Consider the following 20,326-nt stretch of genomic DNA (forward strand, 5'->3'; position numbering starts at 1 on the left):
ATTTAGAAAAGTATTTATTTAATTTAATAACTTTTTTTCTTTTTTTGTCTAAAAGTAAAATAAAATAAAAAAGTGGACCCACCTCCAATAATAAAATAAAAATAATTATTTGTTTATGCATGAAAATTCCAACTAAGAATAACTACCAAAGACGTCCTCTTCCACGCGCAAAGATTCCAATATAAAGCCACAATATATGATTTTCATTATTCATAATTATTATTATTTTTATTATTTTAAAAAAAAAAAAGTTGTCCACTTTCAAATTTTCTTCTTCTTCTTCTCTACTTTCTCTAAATATTAGAAATAGAAAGAAAAAAAAAGTTTTTTTTCTTCTTTTTTTATAGTTTTTTGGGATTTAATTCCAAGATGAATGAGAAATCAAGAGTTTCAAAGGAGCTTAATGCTAAACATACAAAGGTAACTTTGAATTTATTTGGCCTTTTTTTTGTTTAGTTCATATATGTTGTAAGAGAGTCGATGATTTATTGAAAATAGTTTATTTATCTTCAAATTAATAGGATATAAGGTCTGCATACACATTATTCGAGATAACACTAGTATGTTGTTTTGTACATATGTTGTAAGATTACTTAGAATTTTTTTGTTGTTGTTGATGATTTTTTAATTAACTTGAATTTGATTGTTTAGCTATAGAATTTGTTATCATATATGTTGATAACTTATAATCATTGTTCTTGGTGTTCTCTTTTTCTGGGTTGATTGTTGGATTATGTACAAATAAACTCGTATTTCTGTGTCAAGTCAAATGTCGTCACATAAATTGAATCAAAATTAAATTGGGAGGGAGTAGTATTTGTTGCTCAAATACCTGAGTTTTTCCTTATTCAAGTAAATTTGATTGTGATTCCTGGAATATATAGTTCTAAAAAAAAAACAGAATTTTTCTGGTTTATGAAATTCTTCAATTAAAAAAAAAAGAAAATAAAAATATATGAACTTTTTCTGGTATTTTGAAAATTTTTCTTCGGGGTGAGGCTACGTACACAACATTCGACCCAAAATTTTATTTATAAAATTACACTCGAAATGTTATCGTTGTTGTTGATATTTGACTTTCTTTGACAAGTAGGTGTTTTAATATTTGGACTTATTATTCCTTGACAGACTGCCACATATATACATGTATTTCAATAGATATTGATTTATACAAGTCTTATTTATTTGACATGTCTGAGGTTGGTTAAGCATGATAGACCACATTTATCTGTCCAAAAGAAATAAAATATATAAATAAAACGATGTCGAATTTCGAGTTCTTTATCCTTTTAGAATATAAAGGATCTTGATTTATATTTGATGATATTTTTAAAGAGTATGATGATTGTTCTTTTGTTGAATTTGGTGGTATCTACCAAAAATATTGGGTCAAATTATTATATTGTGGCTGTACATAGCTGTATGTATGTGTTGAAAAGGTCATTAAAGATTTTCTTTTTACTTGTTTAATAATAGCAATCTTAGGTGTAAATGGAATTTTAATAATCTTCAATTTTTCTCGTGTCCTTTTTTTTATACAGTGCCTTAGCTTTTAGTCCTACGTGTGTCGGACCCTCCAAAAATAGTGGATATCTTGGAGGATTCGACATGTATGCAATAATATTTTGAAAGAGTCTGAGCAACGTAGCTTATGAAATGTTATTTCGGGCTGCTGTTGGTTTGGGAAAAGGTAGTTCTTTGTAGACAGAACTGAGACAGAATTTTGAGGCTGGATATTGATTGAGTTGCTAAGAAGTTTTTTAATACTCGCTCTGTTTCAGTTTGTTTTTCTGGTTTGGACTTTACACGTAGTTTAAGAAAGGAAAGAAGACTTTTAAACTGTGTTGTTGTAAAACGAAAGATATGTAGAATGTACCAAATGCTCTTTAATCATATGATGCTAAACATGTCATGTGGAAAGTTGGAATCAAAGAGTTGCCGAAAAAGAAAGAGACGTTATTTTTGAAAAGGACTAAAACAGAAGCAAGACAAACAAACTGTAACGGAGGGAGTAGTACTGGTACATATTCTTGTGATTTGCAATGTAGTTGTATTAAAGCATTTCTCTATCTTCAAAATGGACGACTTTGAAGGTAGATTTCCGAAAGGTATTGTAGAGAGAAACATGATCAATGTCCACACTCAGTTTGGGACGGAGGCATAGTAGTAGTTGTTGTTACATTGCAAAGTGAACATCTACGTAACATGATCAATATCCACGCTCAGTTAGTTTGGGACGGAGGCATAGTAGTAGTTGTTGTTACATTGCAAAGTGAACATGTACGTAACATGATCAATGTCCACGCTCAGTTAGTTTGGGACGGAGGCATAGTAGTAGTTGTTGTTGTATTGCAAAGAGAACACCTACGTAACATATATTCAGTTAGAAGTATTCTGTTTTCCCCTTTAAGAAGCTAGCAATGTCTCATTTTATTGCAGATACTTGAAGGACTACTCAAATTGCCACAGAATCGAGAATGTGCTGACTGCAAAGCCAGGTATGTCTACGAGCATTATTATCAGTAACGTGGACTAGAAATGAAACGGAAACAAATGACACAAGTCAAACGTCGTTTATTGACTACTTACTGTATGCAGAGGTCCAAGATGGGCAAGTGTGAACTTGGGAATCTTCATATGTTTGCATTGTTCCGGTGTTCACAGGAGTCTTGGAGTACATATATCAAAGGTGTCGTCTTCACAGCTCTGCTTCATTTTGTCTTCTTTAGCTTTATGCTTTCGTCTTGTCATTACGACTGATCACAACCCTTGTGAACAATTATATTTACTGTTTCCACGTCCGTTCATTTGCATACTGAAGTCTTGAGTTCAAATTTTAGACGTTTTCTCATAACCTGCTGATGGAACTTTATGCATTATCTGTATGCAGGTAAGATCTGCTACATTGGATACTTGGCTTCCAGATCAGGTTGCGTTTATTCAAAGTGAGCCAACCGTGTTTTCCTTTTCTTCATATTATAGTATCAGCAGTTGTTTCTTCCTCTTGAATAACTTAACTTCTTCTTGCTTTTAGCAATGGGAAATCAGAAATCGAATAGCTACTGGGAAGCCGAGCTGCCTGCCAAATCCGACAGAGTTGGTATTGAAAATTTTATCCGAGCAAAGTATGACATCATAGTTAATCATTCCCCGAATTATCTTACTATTACTATAGTGAAGCCTTTGGTTTCTTAACCTGAAATTTGAAATAGTTCACTACATGATCAACTTTACTAAATACCGCGAATGTGCTAGATATGTGGAGAAAAGATGGATACCACGAAACGAGAGTGTGAAATCATCTCCTGGTGCCAGAGGGGAACGTAATTCAGCTAGTAAAACTGGGACTGCCAGGGATGCAGCGTATATCAAACGGACCATGTCGTTGTATCAAGAGAGGAAATCTTCTCCATTACCGGATGCAGATAGAACAACGCTAGCTTTGAGGAACAGATTACATAATGCACCTTCCGAATCACCTAAGCAGCTGGTAAATACAACTTTTAGAATCATTTTGGATTGTTATATGCTCCCTTCCTTCCGTTTCAATTTGTTTGTCTTGTTTTGATTTGACACGGAGTTTAAGAAAATAAAGAATACTTCTTTTTCAAGGAAAGAGGCATTCTTTTTCAAACAAACTAAAAACGAAAGTAAAACAAATTGAAACGGAGGGAGTATCTAGTATGAATTGATGTAATCTTGGTGTTCAATGTTCCGAGCAGGCTGCTCCTGATCCCAAACCAGAAGTTATTCAGAATGCAAAACCGGTAGCCTCCGTGGAAGAACCAAAGGCAAAAGCTAATGTAATACGTCGCTGTCTGAATAACTACTGTTTTTTTACTTTCTCTTCATACTTTCATGATAGATAAGGAATTTGATGTTTAGACATGTTTAACAGGTTTCTCCTGATCCCCGGGAAAACGTTCATCAAAATGTAGAACCATCAATCTCTCAAGTTGCAAAAGCAAAGCCGGAAGCAAATTTCTCCCCAACTCTATCAACCGCTACCATCAACCATGCTGCTAGCGTTTCTAAAAGTTATACAGAAGCCACGAAAGCAAATGATTCAGTTACCAAAACACAGCCCGTTGCAAGCCCCAAGCGTATGTTCCTCTATCTAAATGATTTATGTGGAGTAAAGTGGAATCTTTATACAGTCAGGCGGATCCAGGATTTGAAGTTTATGAGTTCCTAACGCGATCTCAAATTCATATAAAACACTAATTAGGTCCACAGTCAAATATTTATAGATATCTTACCTACTAGTTCCCGTTACTCTCTGGATCCGCGACTGATTATGCTCAACTGCTTACTCTTCAAAACTTTCATCTATCTAATAACTTGACTAGAATTGTTGATGTAAGATGCTTGAATCTTTCAACACTGACATCGTCTCCGACATTTCCAGCAGCGGAACCAAAAGCAGTAGTAATCCAGCAGAATGCTACTATAGAAAACAAGAACAAATTTGATGCTGGAATTGAGGAACTGATCAAAGATTTTCAATGGAATACGCAGCCGGTATCAGCAAACCCCTTGAACAATGTCACTAATGAGGTAATGGATCTCTTCGACCAGGTCTTTCCTTTGTCATTTCTAGTTATAATTGCAAAAATCCATCAGTTATAGCAATCATTACTCGCATATAATCCCTTTTAATTTGGCTTGTTCGTGTGTTTGCTTCTTTATATTCTGAATCCTCTTACTGAAAATCTTAGCTCCGCCACTAACTACTGTAATAGCACTTAGGCTGATACTTGACAGAATCGATCCTGCCCCTTGTAGACATTGAGTCTCTCGTCAGATAATAATCTGGTGCGAGTCACTGTTAAAACGTGCAAATGTGCTATTATCCTCTACGCTTCATTTCTTTATCTGTTTTACTCATTGTACTCCGTCATGGATTGTCCTTCTTCTGTGCATCAGCAGCAAAAAACGTCGCCAGCTCCACATCAGCCTCAGCTCATGCCTGCTACGATGAATCATTTCAGCGGTTCACAAACCGCCTATCAATCATCAAATGTTAACCAGTATATTCCTCAAAACTGGGGAAGCATTGGCACTCAGGTGATCCATGGGACTAAACAGGTTAGTCCATTGAATCGAACGAGTTTTTCTAAACCTAAATCAAGCATTGTTTCTTACTCATCCTCGATGTTTCATCCAGATGGGAGGCACTCAATATATACACGCGTCTACACCACCAGCTTATGCTATGAATCCCAGGTACTCGAAACATTATCTAAGGTTTACAAATTGTTCATACCGCGCATTCTCCTCCTTGTTGAGAGTTTAGACCACGTATAACAGAGGAGGATTGCCCAAGCCGATGTGGGACTTTTATGAATCTTTAATACCCCACTTCACGCCCAGTGCTTACATTTGGTGTGTGGACAATTTTGATGTAGGAGGATTGCCCAAGCCTTATAAGAAGTCCACTCATCTCATTAACCACCGATGTGGGACTTTTGTCATTCTTTAACAGTTCATACATTGAGTAGATAAACGATAAGTTAATAACTTTTTTTTCGAATTTGCAGCATGTTTTCTGCAATGCAAGTAGTACCAATATTGCATGGAACAACAACAACAACAACAACAGGAGCTATTAGGCCTTTATCAAGTTTTCCAACAGTTCCTGTTGTTTCAATGCAATCAGGATATAATTACGATTTTTCATCGTTAACACACCAAATGTTATCGAGACGATAAACTATATGTACTGCTCGATTATTTATCGCGATTTTTTTTCCGATTTATTTAGAATCTGCAAATATTGTAAAGGTATACACATTGTTACATAAATTTCTCCAAAAAAAAATTTCTTATAGGTGTTGAGCATTACAGGGGAACTATACTTGTGTGCAATGAATTATTGGTTGGTCAATGTTATATACAATTTTTTTTATATTTATGTACATATATATATATATATATATATACACTCTCTATGTCCGGTATTGACATTTTAAGATGTATTTTTCATCATATTGATATGCAAAAAATTACAATTATAATACTTTTCATATAGTTTTTGAATATTTACATTTTTTGTTTAAAATAATGTAATCTAACTTAACTTTGAAAATTAGTCAAATTGACTTTTGAAAAGCGCAAAATGACAAATAAAAGTGGACGAAGGGAGTATTAGATAAACTAGAAATGTGGTTCTCTACGTCATTGGATAGGGAAACACGTATTCACAACTGATGTTTACATCAAACCAATCTGATTTTCGATGATTGTGTGTATTTTGATACTTAAATAAAATCCTAGATCAGATAAATTTCTTTTGGTAGGTGAGTTTTTTGATGAATCTTGAAATTTTGAAGAGGAAGAAAATATTGGACGACAACAAATCACAAATATTTATTATTCCCAGTCCAAATTTATGTGAAAATGTTTCTTTGGGAGTGAAGTTTAAGAATTTTTTAAAAATTAGGGTTTAAAATAAGTCATACACATAAATGTGGATGTATGTAAGTGTTATTAAAGGTAAAATAAAGTTTTTTAAACATTAGATTATTTATGACACATAAATTGAAACAGAAAAAATATTAGATTGGACTTATCTTAAATAGTCAACATTGTATATGACCATCAAAGGTTACAATGGAATCGTAAGTACTTTTATATTTTTATTTAAAGATTTTGAATTCAAGTCTTGAAATAAATCGAATTATCTTTAATTTATAACATTTAACTCTTAAAATAAAACTTTTTCATATAAATTTAACGTAGTTAAACTCAAAACGACTATCAAATACTAGGTGAAAATCAAAAACCATCATGTATGGATTAGTTGGCCTAATTTGCTACCATCAACTTTGGACTAAGGTTTCCCATCAATTATTATGTCATTATCTAACATTAAACTAATAAGTTAACATTTGACTTATATATATTTTTATTTGACCTAATCACTTATCTTTCCACATTCCAATTAATGTATTATTTTAATTTGTTTTATGAAATAGAGAAATAACTTCTATGAATCCTTGACAATTTTTTTTTTGTATTTCTGAATTTGATATCGATAATTTGAATAAGCTCATGTAAATATAGTTAGAATCTTTACAAAGTAACATATTTAATTAATCCATATCAATGTATGATTATAGAGTATCCCCATAAACAATTAATTAGTCTAAACAATATATATATATATATATATATATATATATATATATATAAGAATACTAGTAGCTAGTTATCAATGAATTAAAAAATTTAAAAATTTTAATAAGTTCTACCTTTTTTATAATTAATTAATGGAGGATATAATAGGTAATCTTCTTTCTTGATATGTTAAAATTAGTAAAAATAAAAAGAGATAATAAAAAAAAAATGGACAAATAATTAGGAACAAAATACTTTAAGTTTTAAAATTTATTTTTATTTATATTTTTGTTTTACATTTCAACTACTTTTGTTATTTTGTGTTTGTTCATAATCATGTTTGCTTTGTTGATTTTAATCCAGTCTTTGTTTGTCTAAACCATTCTAAAAGTTTGAGCCAAATGAAAATTATAATAATTGGTTAGAACTTTAGTTAATATATTTATTATTTCATTATGTATAATTAGTTAATATATGATTTCTTACTTTAATTCGTGGAAAACCTATCTTATATCGTTAAGTGTACGTATACTTTATACATGTGATTGAGATGTTAAGCAACAAAAAAAATGGACAATATTATATACACAAATAATTACGATTATAATGAGATGAATATATATATAAAAAAATTAATCAGAGAGTTTAAATTTAAATATAGTATATAAAATCTAATCTTTAAATAAACCTTATACAATAGAAAAACAGATTAAGATATCAATAAGAATGTCAAACGCGAAATGAAAAAAACAATATCATACACAATTATAAAAATTAAAAGAGAATTAACCGTTAAAATTTGTTTTGAAGGGGCAAAAATACTACATATTTTTTTATTTGTAACTAAAAATCTCAAATTTAAATTTTAATATGAAGTTATTTTTCATAAAATTTATTTTACTTTCAAATTAAAAATTTTAAACATAAATTTAAATTGATCGGACTTCAAAACGATAATAATAGAATATAGTTAATTAAATTCTTCGTACTTGTAAGACCAAAAAGGTCATCTTCAATATGATTCTATTATAAGTTTCTTCTTTTTTTTAATTGTACTTTTTCTTCAACTCATTTTTTTTCATTTTTCTTTTTCTATTATTTAAATTAAACGTATTAAACATTAATACTAAGTAATTTGTTATTACATTTAACGGAACTTACAAAAAGATCATGTTGATAACAAAATCATTTTAATACAATAGGTGTCAATCTTTAAAGGGTTTATTATGTATTTTATCTTGTCCCTACATTGTATAAATGGGAAAAATGGAGTCCTGCCGTAGTAAAACTGATTTTCTTACGTAAATATCAATTTTATTTGTTTGATTTGCTTTGTTATCAACGATCGATACAATGAATTTGATTTTTTCAAATAAAAATGAAACTAGATTTAATCATGAATATTTTAGGAGAGGAAATACAACCAACTAGTCAAGAGGTTTAAAATAAGTCAATAAATTTGTTGAACAACATATCTAGAATCAATGTGTAATTATTCCTATCTTTATGGGGTAGTAAAATTACTTCTAATAATTAATAGATAATCAACTCAGTTACCTAACTTTTAATTTGTGTTTAAAGTTCATTTACAATATAGATTATTTATTCAAAATCAGTACAATATCCTTTTTATAATTCAGAACTCTTAAAATTAAAATTATAAATTCATCACTACTACTAAAATCTACCGAGTTAATACATAACAACCTCCCCCCCCCCAAACAAAATCCCCAAACAAATAATATAACAATAATTATATACTCAATGAAATTCAATCGAGTAAAAATAAAGACACAATTTTCAAAAGAACCTGAAGTCTCAAATAAAGAAAAAAAATAACAAGAAAGTATAGTCATTAATAAGAAAAACAACACAGTCTAAAAAAATTTACTAACAAACATCATAATAATTAAAAATAAAATATATAAAAAAAACTATGAAAAATACAACTAGTACTATGACTACTAACCACAAATACAAATATAAATTAGTATTTGAAACAAGTTAGAAAAAAATTAGTTCTTTTATTTTGTTTGACCAATGTTTATCATATGACTTTAAAATATTTTTTTTTTCTCAAAAACTTTATAATCAAGTAAATTATATTAAATATTTAGATCAAATAGTACTTGTTTGTATTTTGTTTGACCAATTGTGCACAAAAAGGCAAATTGGTCGGCAAGAAGGCAGCCAACCACGAGCCGGTCCACATAATACCGGCGCAGCCATAGCCATTGGTTCCCAAATTTTTGAATTTTGACTTTTTCAATGCTAAATTAATACTAGTAACTTTTTAATTACAAATAAATAAAACTTAGGTTAAAGTAACATACATAAAACCCAATTTTTCATAGTAGCCATTACGAAATTATATTTAATATTAAAAAATGAATAATTGTTAAGGATGAAGGATATTCGATTGGCTACTTTAAGTTCTGAACGTGCGAATATATTATAAAAAATAAATACTTTTCAATTTAACTTATCATTGAATCCAAATACAAAATACGAATTGTCAAGCGTTATGTAAAGATACTGTTCGATTTTACATTAGCTAATATGAGAAACTTAACAATTGTTATAAAAGATACTTCAGATTTGATTCAATCTCAAAAGTTAACTTGTTTAAATAAAGATATAACTTAACCATCACACCTGTTGTGCACAAATGTGGGACTCAACACCGAATGAACAATCGAATAAGTCTAAATTTGATATTATGATTAAAAAAAAAAACACAAGTAGTGATAATTATCGTTATCCCTTTACTTGATCCAACAATCCATATCTCATCATATCCAACGTGCCTTTATTTAACCTTCTATGATTATATAAACACTAGATAATTACATTTTCTATTTTAATTTATATGACGCAAATAAAATTTAGATAGTTAATTAATTTTTTTAAAAATATTTTGAGTAATAAAATTTTGAAAAATATGAAGCAGGCGCGTGGACCACCAGTTGCATGGTTCTAACCGCTTATTAATAGTTGTTACACCCTTAATTTCAATCATCTTCACTCACACAATAATCATTTTTTTCATCTGTAAAAAAAAGCTTAGAAATATCAAACGAAATCGAAGAAAATGGAATCATCGACGAGCAATTTGATGTTAACGGTGAAATTTCTGTTGATTTCAATCGGAGCAGTTTCTTCAGCCATTGCTATTAAATCCTATGTTCCGTTGATTTTGTATGAATTTCCTACGATTTGGTCCGGTTTGATTTCATGGCTAAAGCCTCCGTATCTCTACATTTTACTCAACGGTATAATCATTATCATCGCCGCTACTTCTCGATCAAATCGTAAGGAACAACAACAACAATCCGGCGAGCAATCACGGTCCTTAATTTCTGCCGAAACGCCTCCGGTGTACTCAGATTTGGTAACGATTTCCAGATCTAAAATGTCGGAGTATGCGCCGGAGCTGGTAGATGAACCGGAGGTGTTTGAGGTTGTGCCGTTGAATTCTATCGGAACGCCTCCGGTGAACTCAGATTCGGTAGAAGTTTCTACATCGGAGATGTGTGAGTATGCTCCTGAAGTGATAGATGAACCAGAAGTGTTTGAGGAGAAGACCGAACCGGTAATTGAACCGCTGGAGTTGGTTGAAGTAAAATCAATGGTGACTGTAGTGAATGAAAACGAAGGTGAAAATGATGAATTTGCGAGTTCGAATTCGGTTTTTACGCCGTTGCCTGAAGTAGAAACGGAGCTAATTCAACGGCTAACGACTGAGAAACCGCTAGTTACTTCGAGGTTCAGTCATCGGAAACCGCTGATGAGGACGAGTCCTGAAGGTACGAAAAATCTATCAATTTTTTTCATTACGTTACTCCGTCGGCCTAAGCATCTGAATATATGATAAAGTATTTTTATTGGATATATTTAGATCAACTTTCGAAAAAATTTCTATATATATTTTCAAATGTTATAAGTTAATTACTTAATATCATTTTACTTTTACGACATAGATAAGTTAATTATAATGCGTTTAGATTCAAAGTAAAGGATAAAAACCATGCCTAAAATATCTCGATTTTTTCAGTTTCTTAAATGAAGTATCATGTTAACACGTTAACTATTAGTAGTTGTTTGAACAATCCATTGTTCATGTGTGTTTCGAGGTATGTTTTTGACATGAAATATATAGATATTCGATTGAAATTGATCATGATTCAAGTATCTAAATAAATATACTCGTTTAAAAGATTATTTATGTATTCCGTCTTATGTTTAAGGCTAATTTCGTAAATAATTGAATTTTTAAGGGGTGAAATCACTAAGGGTGGCTAGAGTAAAAAGGCAAGAGACATTAGAGAGTACATGGAAGAAGATAACGGAAGGGCGTCACGTGCCTCTCACGAGGCACCTGAACAAGTTAGACACGTGGCAACATCAGAACAAGAACCGGGGAAGTGAATCCCCGGTTCAAAACATTAAAAAAGCAGTTGAACCATCACCTAGTCAAGATGAGCTGAATCGGCGAGTTGAAGCATTCATTAAAAAATTCAATGAAGAAATGAGATTACAAAGAGAACAATCATTACAACAATACACGGAGATGATTAATCGGGGTGTTTAAATTAATTTAGCTATTTATACTATTTTTTATTTGTTAGAAAAGGTGAGAGTTTATTTTATTTTTTGTGAATGTGTGTGTATATATAGGGGAAAGATAGTGCAAATAGGGCTAGAGCTTATGTAAATAGAAGAATTGTAATATGTTCTATTATTCATAAACTTGAGATAAATGAAAATTTAGTTAGTTATATTATTTTTCGTTTTAATTTGTTTGTCTAATTTTGACTTATATGAAATTTAAGAAGTAATAAAGATGGTTGAATCTTGTGGTCTTGAACTCAATCAAAAAGTTTTCGAAGAAAAAGTATGTTAAAAAAATAAGATAAATAAATTGAAGCGAAAGAATATAAAATATCTCCATTATCAAGTCAAAATTTTTGGCACCTCAAAACACTTGTTTCTTCTCGTGCCAACAATTTATTAACAATGATTTGTGTGGTTAGTATGAAAATGTAGGGCCCGACCCGTACTTGGTGATTTCACAAACAAAAAGTCATGTGTTTACTATGAGGCTTCAATAATTATAAATACTCGGACGAGGTTAGTGACACGTAATAAATTTCTAAATAAAATCAATGAACATTGGTCGATGAGATGTGAAATTTACGTATACCAACAAAAATCTAATATTAATAGTTGAAACTTGAAAAGAAAAGATAACTACACTGTATAAAATATCAAAAACACTTCTAAGAGCATCATGATTGTGATGCAATAGTAATATTATTTCAACCTTAAGCAAAGGTCTCATATTTGAGCCCTAAGTATGAAGAAAATTATGTCGGGAATAGGCTGTACAGTGTTCTGATACTTCTTTATTCTTTCTTTTATTTACCCTTTTTATTATCATAGTATATACATGACTTTGTTTAATCACAAACAAAAAAAAATCTCCTTCAAGAGAAAAATACAAGCCAAAAAATGTTATTAAGAAATGATACTAGGAGAAAAAACAGTAGCCAACCCTTGATCTACTTTTATATAGAGTTTGTCATATGTCATCAGTGTCTTGTAATTTGACTTGTAAGTTCCTTTACCTCTTGCAAGAACCTCACCATCTACATCTATAATCCCTTCTTTTGATCCATCATCTAACTGTGTGCCAGGCTCCAGAACAAACGCTTTAACCTGTAGACGTTCAAATTAATTATAAAGCATGCATTTTATCAGTAGTTTCAACACATCACATGCATGGATCGGAGCAGGAAAGAGGTATTATGTCGTTCATATCTCACAGGCTCACCAAAATCAAATGATATTTCATGAGTTTGGTGTAGGAAGAAGAATCAGCAAAACACATGACGGGGCGTATTGAAACAAAATATCAAACAAAATAATGTTGATATATTTCAATAAGTAACACAAAAAAATAGAGTTTGCTTGAGAGATGAGAGCTAGCAAATGGATGAAGTGACAACTCTACCTTGAAGTACAAGACATGTGGTGATTTTACATGGCTGCCTTTGTTCAACTCGGTCATCAATGATAGCAACGTTAACTTTGGACAGTCCTTTATCACGACCAAGTCCAAGTAACCATCTGAAAACTGCAAAAGTACCAAAGGGTTATGTGTGGGTTCAGGAAAAGGGCGGACCACAAGGGTCTATTGTACGCAGTAGTCTTACCCTACAACAGCTTTAACCAAGTGACCTTTTAATCACATGGCAACAACTTTACCAGTTATGTCAAGGCTCCGTCTTTCAAGTAAAGGATGTACTAATAGGTACCAATATGTTCAAAGTAACAAACACCAACCTTGGCATCAGGTGCCGCGAGAGCATCTTCACCTCCCCAAGGTACATTATGAAGCCAAACTGATACAAAAGGCCCCTCAATCTTACGGTTGAAATCCTTCATCTGCAAAGCAGGACCACAATATGCCTTGTGCTGAACTAAACTCGATTTGACTTCACTAATAGTTTCACCTTTCGGATCAGCTGGTTCTCCAAAAGTTTCATAGCCTGGTGCAGCCAGAAATTTTATACAACCATTGTACCTCCTAAGGCGGAATATTCGTTGTATTGCCTGATCAAATAGTATCAAACTAGAGTGTAAGAAGCATAATGATGATGCTTTAAGCAACCTGTGTACTTAAAGTACTCGGTACCACTGCCTTAAAGCAGTGTTAGCTGTTATGCCATTAAATATGATGATACGAACAAAATCCAATTTGACATTAAGAGGTAAGAGAATAATCACGAAACTCAAAGGAAACAGAACCTGAAACATACATAATAATCTATTCGAGCACTGCCCATCCATCTATACTTCTCAGACTCGATATCAATATCAGCTATAAGTCCTGGAAAACAAGAATCTTCAGAGTCTATATAAATCTCAGCTATAATTGTCTATTCTGATTCGTTGAGTACTTAATTATAGGACGAAACTTAAATCAGTGTCTGTGAAACCACATGAAAGAACGGAAGATGTAATACCCCAGGCGAGCATCAGCACACTGAAAAACCTGTTCTGCCCCTGTGAGATAGTAGCTACATCTAGTGATTGCTTCTGTCCTGCAAGAAACGAAGCTTCTTAGCCATAATTGATAAGGAAAGAGTAATTGAAACTTCACCACGCAGATACTACAGGTTTTTTTTCTTTTAAAAGCCTAGTATTCTCCACCTCTAATAATAGCAAGTGTTGCATTGGACGCAGTACAAGATAGACCAACAGCATCTAGAAGAGACTTTGCCATGCCATTTCCGGTGCCTGTATTAAAATTATGACTCACAATTAGAAAGAAACTGAAAGGGTTTCTACTTTCTATATGCCAAGCTTTTCCTAAAAGTTACTAACCAACCACCATGCAAATCATACTATAAAAAGATCAACCAAAAGCCAATGATATCAAAAGCGCACATAAATCAAAGTCATTAGACACCGAAGTAGCTCTGAGTTCACAAGTTACAAGCCAAATATCTTCAAACAGTTAAAACTAGTTTACCAAGATTAGACATAATGCATAGTGAAACTAAGACACGTTAGCTTGGTGAATTCCTTTTGTTGGAAGTACAGACCTTGATTAAACGAGAGTTATGTTTTAAACATTGGTGTCCGCACATTCAGGGCATCCAATTATATGTTGAGATGTTATCATCAATATATTGGTTATGAATTATGATTACAAACCTTAATTCTAATATGTATACTTGTGAAAACAATCACTTAGTACAGTAGAAAAACAATTCATAAATCACACATCTTATTTAATGTGGTTTCCACATAAAGAAAACCAGGCCTGATGCCAAAGTGAAAAAATGTCGAATTCCAGTGATAAGAGCAATCTTAAAAACATGGGACAAACAGTAGCCCATAAAAACTACAATGTTTAGGCAATATTACACTCATTAATTCTACCGATAAAACTCCCAGTTTATTGCCCAAACAAATCAGGGAGGTAGTTATGCAATATTAGGGGGGTAAATCTGATGTAATCCAGCTAAAATCTACATACAACAGTGTGCATGATGTGATTGAAATGAGAGCTTGGTTTCCCACGAGTTGCCATATAAACTAAAACTAGTATGAAACAACAGACTAAAGCTTAAAACTGGTCCATTCTCATCCTCTATATATGATCGATTGGTTGCACCATCATTTTTGTGCTGGAACAGGTTGCGTAGCATCTCACTTATCCTACAATGTCCTTGAGGTGAAAGGATTGTTTAGTGTCCAACTTACCTAACCTTACATGTTCTTGAGATGCACCTCATTTTTATATTTCTGTCAAGTGTCGTTAGCTTGTTTGTCAGGGCTCCCTTACCTTCCGCAGGAGTTCTCTTAATCACCTGTCTCTCATTCAAGAAGTCTTTTATATTTGCGGACATTTCATGTGTTAGTATATCTATCCTACATGTACAGGTAATAGAAATGCGTAGCAGCACCTCATACTTTCCATTACTTGTCCAAGAATTATATTTGATCAATAATCCAGTAGTTAAGAAAACCATTTTTATTATTTGTATAAACATGAAAGAAAACTGGCTATGTAAGAAACCAAAATACTTGATATCAAGAAGCTAATCAGAATATGCAAAATCAGCTTAGCGTTAATTGAAACGAAAAAAATAAAAGGAGACAAACCTGCAGGTACTACTCCAAGAGGCATCTTTATTGCAGAATCCCAATCCTCTCTCTCAAGAAGGCCATTAACTACCTACTAAAAGTTGAAAAAATGGAAAGTGTGACCATGTGGAATCACTGATATATTTACCATCCATTCACTACAAAAAAAAAGTTTGAGCTGAAATATATACTTTGCTCATGAACCAGCTACTTTTCCTTTTATGCATCCCTAGTGTCAACAATAACAACAACATACCCAATGTGATCACAAGTGTGATTTGCGTACAGTAGGATATACGCAGACTTTATTCCTACCTTCTGTCTTCTGTGGGGTAGAGAGGTTGTTTCTAATAGACCCTTGACTCGAAAGAAAAGAGAAGAATTTGACGCATGGCAGCACGAAAACATTTTGAACTTGTAAGAATCTTGAAAATCAATTTGCTTAAACGTCCAGTGATGCCCCTTTTCTTATATTGATAATTATTTAAAAGGTTCATGTTTGATCTCCTGTTTTGGATTCGCAGCGAATCAATTGATGTCTTGAAAACAAAAATCATCACCAGGAAGGAGAAAGTATTACATGTATTTATGATACTTCCGTCTTTGACATCTTCGAATGGGAATCATGTTTCAAATAAAAAGAATCCATTTAGCTTTGTATCTAGAGAGCATAACGCCAATCCACAAACAAGTAAAGCCCTTCCTTCGACAAGTATACAATGACAGAAGCTCTTGAGCATAATTGTTCAACTATGACTGTGCAAACGCAAAAAGACGATAGGCTTGACCAACCAATAAAAGAATAATAAATAAAAAGTTGCAATAAAAACCTACCTCAACCAAAATTCCATCCCCGCTGACACAAACAACTCCATCATATCTCAGAATATCCAATGATTTAGCAACTTCCTTTGCATGTAGCTGATATTTAGTTTCTAAGGGCAAAAATTAAGAATAAAAATCACAACACAGACTGAAAAATCATATAAGAAACACGAACTAGAAGTAGATAGCAACCTTATTAAAAAGGAAAACTAGAAGCGGATGGAAAGAAAATTTAACACTGCTAACCTTGCACTGTATAGTCGATATTTGCATCGTCAAGTAGTGGCTTTACACTATCAATAAAAATCTTTGATGCAGATCTCTTTCCGCCATAAGGATTCACAAACACAAAAAGTCTCTTTGGCCGACCTGAAATTCCATAAAGTCACATACCTCATATCCATCATATAAAGATCCATGAAAGTAAAAAAAAAATAACTACAAAGTCAGCCATTATAAAGAATACTATCAAAAGTTATGCTTTTACTAATATTGAGAGCTAATGAGTCAATCATTTTGAACTATAATCAGAGTGAAGCATGCCTGAAATGTTAACTTAGCTAAAGAGATCACGGTATGTTTAAGAACAATGCAATAATGAAGAATAAGCTTTTCAGCCACTTTTCAAACATTAATTATGTAATATTTGCTAGTAGGATATCTCATATTTCATGTTCAATTACGCAATGAGATCAAGCGTTGAAATAGAAGGAAACAAAGAACCTCAATTGGAAAAACAGAGAATTTATATATAAAAGGGCAGCCCCGTGCACGAAGCATCCAGGGGACCTGCACGCAGAGGTAGGGAAAGGGCTTGCACCACCACTTGACTCTTATAAAAAAAATTGAGGGATTTGATTCAAAAGTCGAAAATATCTAACTCCAGTTCCCTTGAAATCAAAAGTCAATCCTACTTCCAATGATCTCCTTATAACAAACCATTGAACAATAGTCAGACATGATAATGTCTTCAACTGTCAACCAATGAAACATTTTTAAGTCAAGAGAACTCTTAATCCTAGAAGAGCTACTCTGAACTTATATCATCATTTTTGTTCAATGAGCTCATGAGTGTTCTAATTACAACTACAATTACATACCAGTATCATTCCACAAATAAGGTCTGACATGGATAGAATGTATGCAAACCTTACTCATACGGTCCTACCTCATAAAGTAGTTGTTTTCACTAAAGCAAACAGAGATGCACTCAGATATTTTCTAGATTCACTATCCAGTAATAACCAACCAGATCTTTACTTACATATCCTACATTAAATTTTTACCAATTCTATAGTATCATTTTTATATAATACAAGCACATACTTTTACCAAAATCATAGCCACTTTCCTCCATGAATCTAGGCTATATACAATGACATAATTTTTGTACTATATGTCTAGTTAATAACCTCTTTGTCTGTATACAGAGGACCCACACCCACATGTATTCAAGGTGTCATGGTCAGAAAATTACTCTGGTAGCTAGGTTAAAAAAGTTCTTCTTTTTATGTATACTTTATATTGACTCCCTTCGACTATTTAAGTGAAAATTCAGGTTCCGCCACTACATATAACACCATACTCATAGCTTGTTTCAGCTAATTGGTTCGCAATTAACTATTTATACATATTTTACGGATTTTCTAGTACAAATATAAAGTTTAAATAAAAGCTATTGGGTTTATCGAGTACCGGTATAAAAGTTAAAGATTTTAAATTTTTGCATTATTGTGGTATTAAAGCATGTTATTTACTTTATTCTCAAGCTTTTAGGCATAGTGTTTATAACTCAAAAAGTTTATTCTGTAGCTTTATTACTCAATAAAGTGGGTTCTCTTTCTAGTGACACATTATTATGTTGCAACTACTAAACAATAAATATAAGACCATCATCATATCACCAAGTACGTGACCTAATAGTCAATGAAATCGGATTAAGAGCCATATTTTTAAGTTTAACCTCTAGTAGAGGCAAAAACGCTTACGAGTCATTTGGTAGGTTGGATAAGCATATATAGACCTAACTCCTAAGATAGTGCTACCTTATCTCTAATTTGCTTACCGGGTTAAATCAACGAAAATGACAAAACTACCCTTGACCTTGAGTCTCAAACTCTTTTTCTACTCCCTCTGTCCCGATTTGTATGATATACTTTGATTGTGCATAAAGTTTAAGAAATACGAGAAAACTTTATAATATTTCAAAATTAAAAAAGTACACCTTAATAGATATTTTGCAAGTAAGTAGGACCCAACATAGATAAAATATTGATAATATCTTTAAATGTTTGTCAAATTAAGGAATTTTTCATTCTTTTTATTTTTAAGAATCATACCTATAGAAACCGCAAGACTACTAAATAAGTTCAAATAGTATTTTTCTCTCAAATAAACAACTTTTAATACAACAAATCAAACTTTTAATAAGAAATGAAACAAATACAATTTATCTCAAACATAATTAATTTTGATATTGTGATCATGAAAAGGTATCTCGTTTAATTAGCGGAGATGCAAATAAAACTAATTCAAAAAGTTTTAGTAATTTAAAAAAAAATTACCAAGTGAATCAATGAACTCTTGAAGCTTTTGACTCCAAATTCGAAGAGAATCCTCAGTTAACATTTCCAAATTATAACTCCTCCTCACAGTACCTTTAGTGTTCCCACCGCAGCAAATAATTCCACCATCGTCCTTCTCCTTAATAGCCCTAATTTTAATTTTCGAATCTTCGACGGTAATCCCGAGAACCTCTTTCGCAATCGACAAGCGATTTTCACTCCATCGGAGTATACCTTCCTCCGCCGTAAACGTCACCGGAGTTTCAACTCCGTTAACCCGAACCCGGTCCGATAGAATCGGAGCTGCAGTAATGGGCTTCGTGTTACCCATAATTTAGCGTTGATTATTCTCACTCTCTGTTGTTCATGGAAGCTCATTTTTTTTATATATATATATAATTTTAAAAAAGCTTCTCTTTGAATTTATCGCATGATTTTTGTTGTTTCTTTGTACATTTCCCTTTTCCTTGTTTGGAAATGGCCGAGCTAAAAAAAAAAAAATTACTTCCTCCGTCTTAATTTATTTTTTGAATTTTGAGATTTAAATAAGTCTGTCTAACTTTAATCAATCTTTTTGAACTGATAATTACGATAACTTATAATACTTTTTACGTAATTTAGAAATATATAAATTTCATTTCAAGAAAAATTAAAAATTTCACGTATAAACTTTTTTTTACTTTGAAAAAAGGGAGAATGTTACATAAATTGGATAATTTGAATGAGTCATGGTTTTTTTTTTAGAATCAAATTACACTAATATTTTGTGATGTATTTTGTATCATATTAATATGTAAGAAATTGTAATTTATAGTATCTTTTTTATAATTTTTGAATAATTAACTTTTTTGTTTAAAATATTGAACTAATATAATTTAATTTAATTTTGAAAATTAGTCAAATTAACTTTCGAAAACATGACAATAAAAAATAAACAGAAAAAAATATAAATTATTTTTTGATTTCATTGTAGCTAAATATATTACTAGGTAATATCTATTGATGTGGTTTTATTGTTATCTTATTTTTAAAAGGTTGGCTATGTATTAAACCATTCATATAGTGATCAAGTTGATTGGATGATATTATTATCTTATTTTTTGAGTTGAGCGTGTCGTAAATACTCTTATATAAGATATAGATAAAATTTATATACATAT

At 31.8% G+C, this 20,326-nt stretch overlaps 3 protein-coding genes across 7 annotated transcripts; 2 read left to right on the plus strand and 1 right to left on the minus strand.

The window, feature by feature from the left end:
• The first annotated feature begins 208 nt into the window (after positions 1 to 208).
• On the plus strand, positions 209 to 5,914 carry LOC107012707 (ADP-ribosylation factor GTPase-activating protein AGD5-like). 3 transcript variants are annotated; one of them, XM_015212613.2, is made up of 12 exons: positions 209 to 420; positions 2,440 to 2,498; positions 2,599 to 2,689; positions 2,891 to 2,945; positions 3,035 to 3,125; positions 3,256 to 3,490; positions 3,723 to 3,803; positions 3,899 to 4,103; positions 4,409 to 4,557; positions 4,927 to 5,088; positions 5,168 to 5,226; positions 5,541 to 5,914. In XM_015212613.2, exons 1-12 carry the CDS (start codon positions 370 to 372, stop codon positions 5,710 to 5,712), a joined length of 1,410 nt encoding a protein of 469 aa, XP_015068099.1. In that variant the 5' UTR covers positions 209 to 369; the 3' UTR covers positions 5,713 to 5,914. The 3 variants fall into 3 exon arrangements, with proteins under 3 accessions (XP_015068099.1, XP_015068101.1, XP_015068100.1); XM_015212615.2 differs by having other exon boundaries at positions 4,930 to 5,088; positions 5,541 to 5,896; XM_015212614.2 differs by having other exon boundaries at positions 4,412 to 4,557; positions 5,541 to 5,896.
• Positions 5,915 to 10,124: 4,210 nt separating this feature from the next.
• Positions 10,125 to 11,897, plus strand: LOC107013767. The gene is made up of 2 exons (XM_015213644.2): positions 10,125 to 10,925; positions 11,397 to 11,897. The coding sequence occupies exons 1-2, from the start codon at positions 10,211 to 10,213 to the stop codon at positions 11,708 to 11,710; spliced, it is 1,029 nt and encodes a 342-aa protein (XP_015069130.1). The 5' UTR covers positions 10,125 to 10,210; the 3' UTR covers positions 11,711 to 11,897.
• Positions 11,898 to 12,396: 499 nt separating this feature from the next.
• On the minus strand, positions 12,397 to 19,550 carry LOC107012868 (sphingosine kinase 2-like). Of its 3 annotated transcripts, none has more exons than XM_015212825.2 (10): positions 19,167 to 19,550; positions 16,849 to 16,971; positions 16,612 to 16,712; positions 15,796 to 15,868; positions 14,335 to 14,421; positions 14,148 to 14,225; positions 13,941 to 14,011; positions 13,465 to 13,734; positions 13,133 to 13,255; positions 12,397 to 12,837 (listed from the first exon to the last, which is right to left on the minus strand). In XM_015212825.2, exons 1-10 carry the CDS (start codon positions 19,495 to 19,497, stop codon positions 12,637 to 12,639), a joined length of 1,458 nt encoding a protein of 485 aa, XP_015068311.1. In that variant the 5' UTR covers positions 19,498 to 19,550; the 3' UTR covers positions 12,397 to 12,636. The 3 variants fall into 3 exon arrangements, with proteins under 3 accessions (XP_015068311.1, XP_027771038.1, XP_027771039.1); XM_027915237.1 differs by lacking the exon at positions 19,167 to 19,550 and adding an exon at positions 17,326 to 17,663 and having other exon boundaries at positions 15,796 to 15,871; XM_027915238.1 differs by lacking the exons at positions 16,849 to 16,971; positions 19,167 to 19,550 and adding an exon at positions 16,358 to 16,387 and having other exon boundaries at positions 15,796 to 15,871.
• Positions 19,551 to 20,326: the final 776 nt, after the last annotated feature.

Source organism: Solanum pennellii, chromosome 3 (assembly GCF_001406875.1).
Source record: "Solanum pennellii chromosome 3, SPENNV200".
NCBI lineage: Eukaryota > Viridiplantae > Streptophyta > Magnoliopsida > Solanales > Solanaceae > Solanum > Solanum pennellii.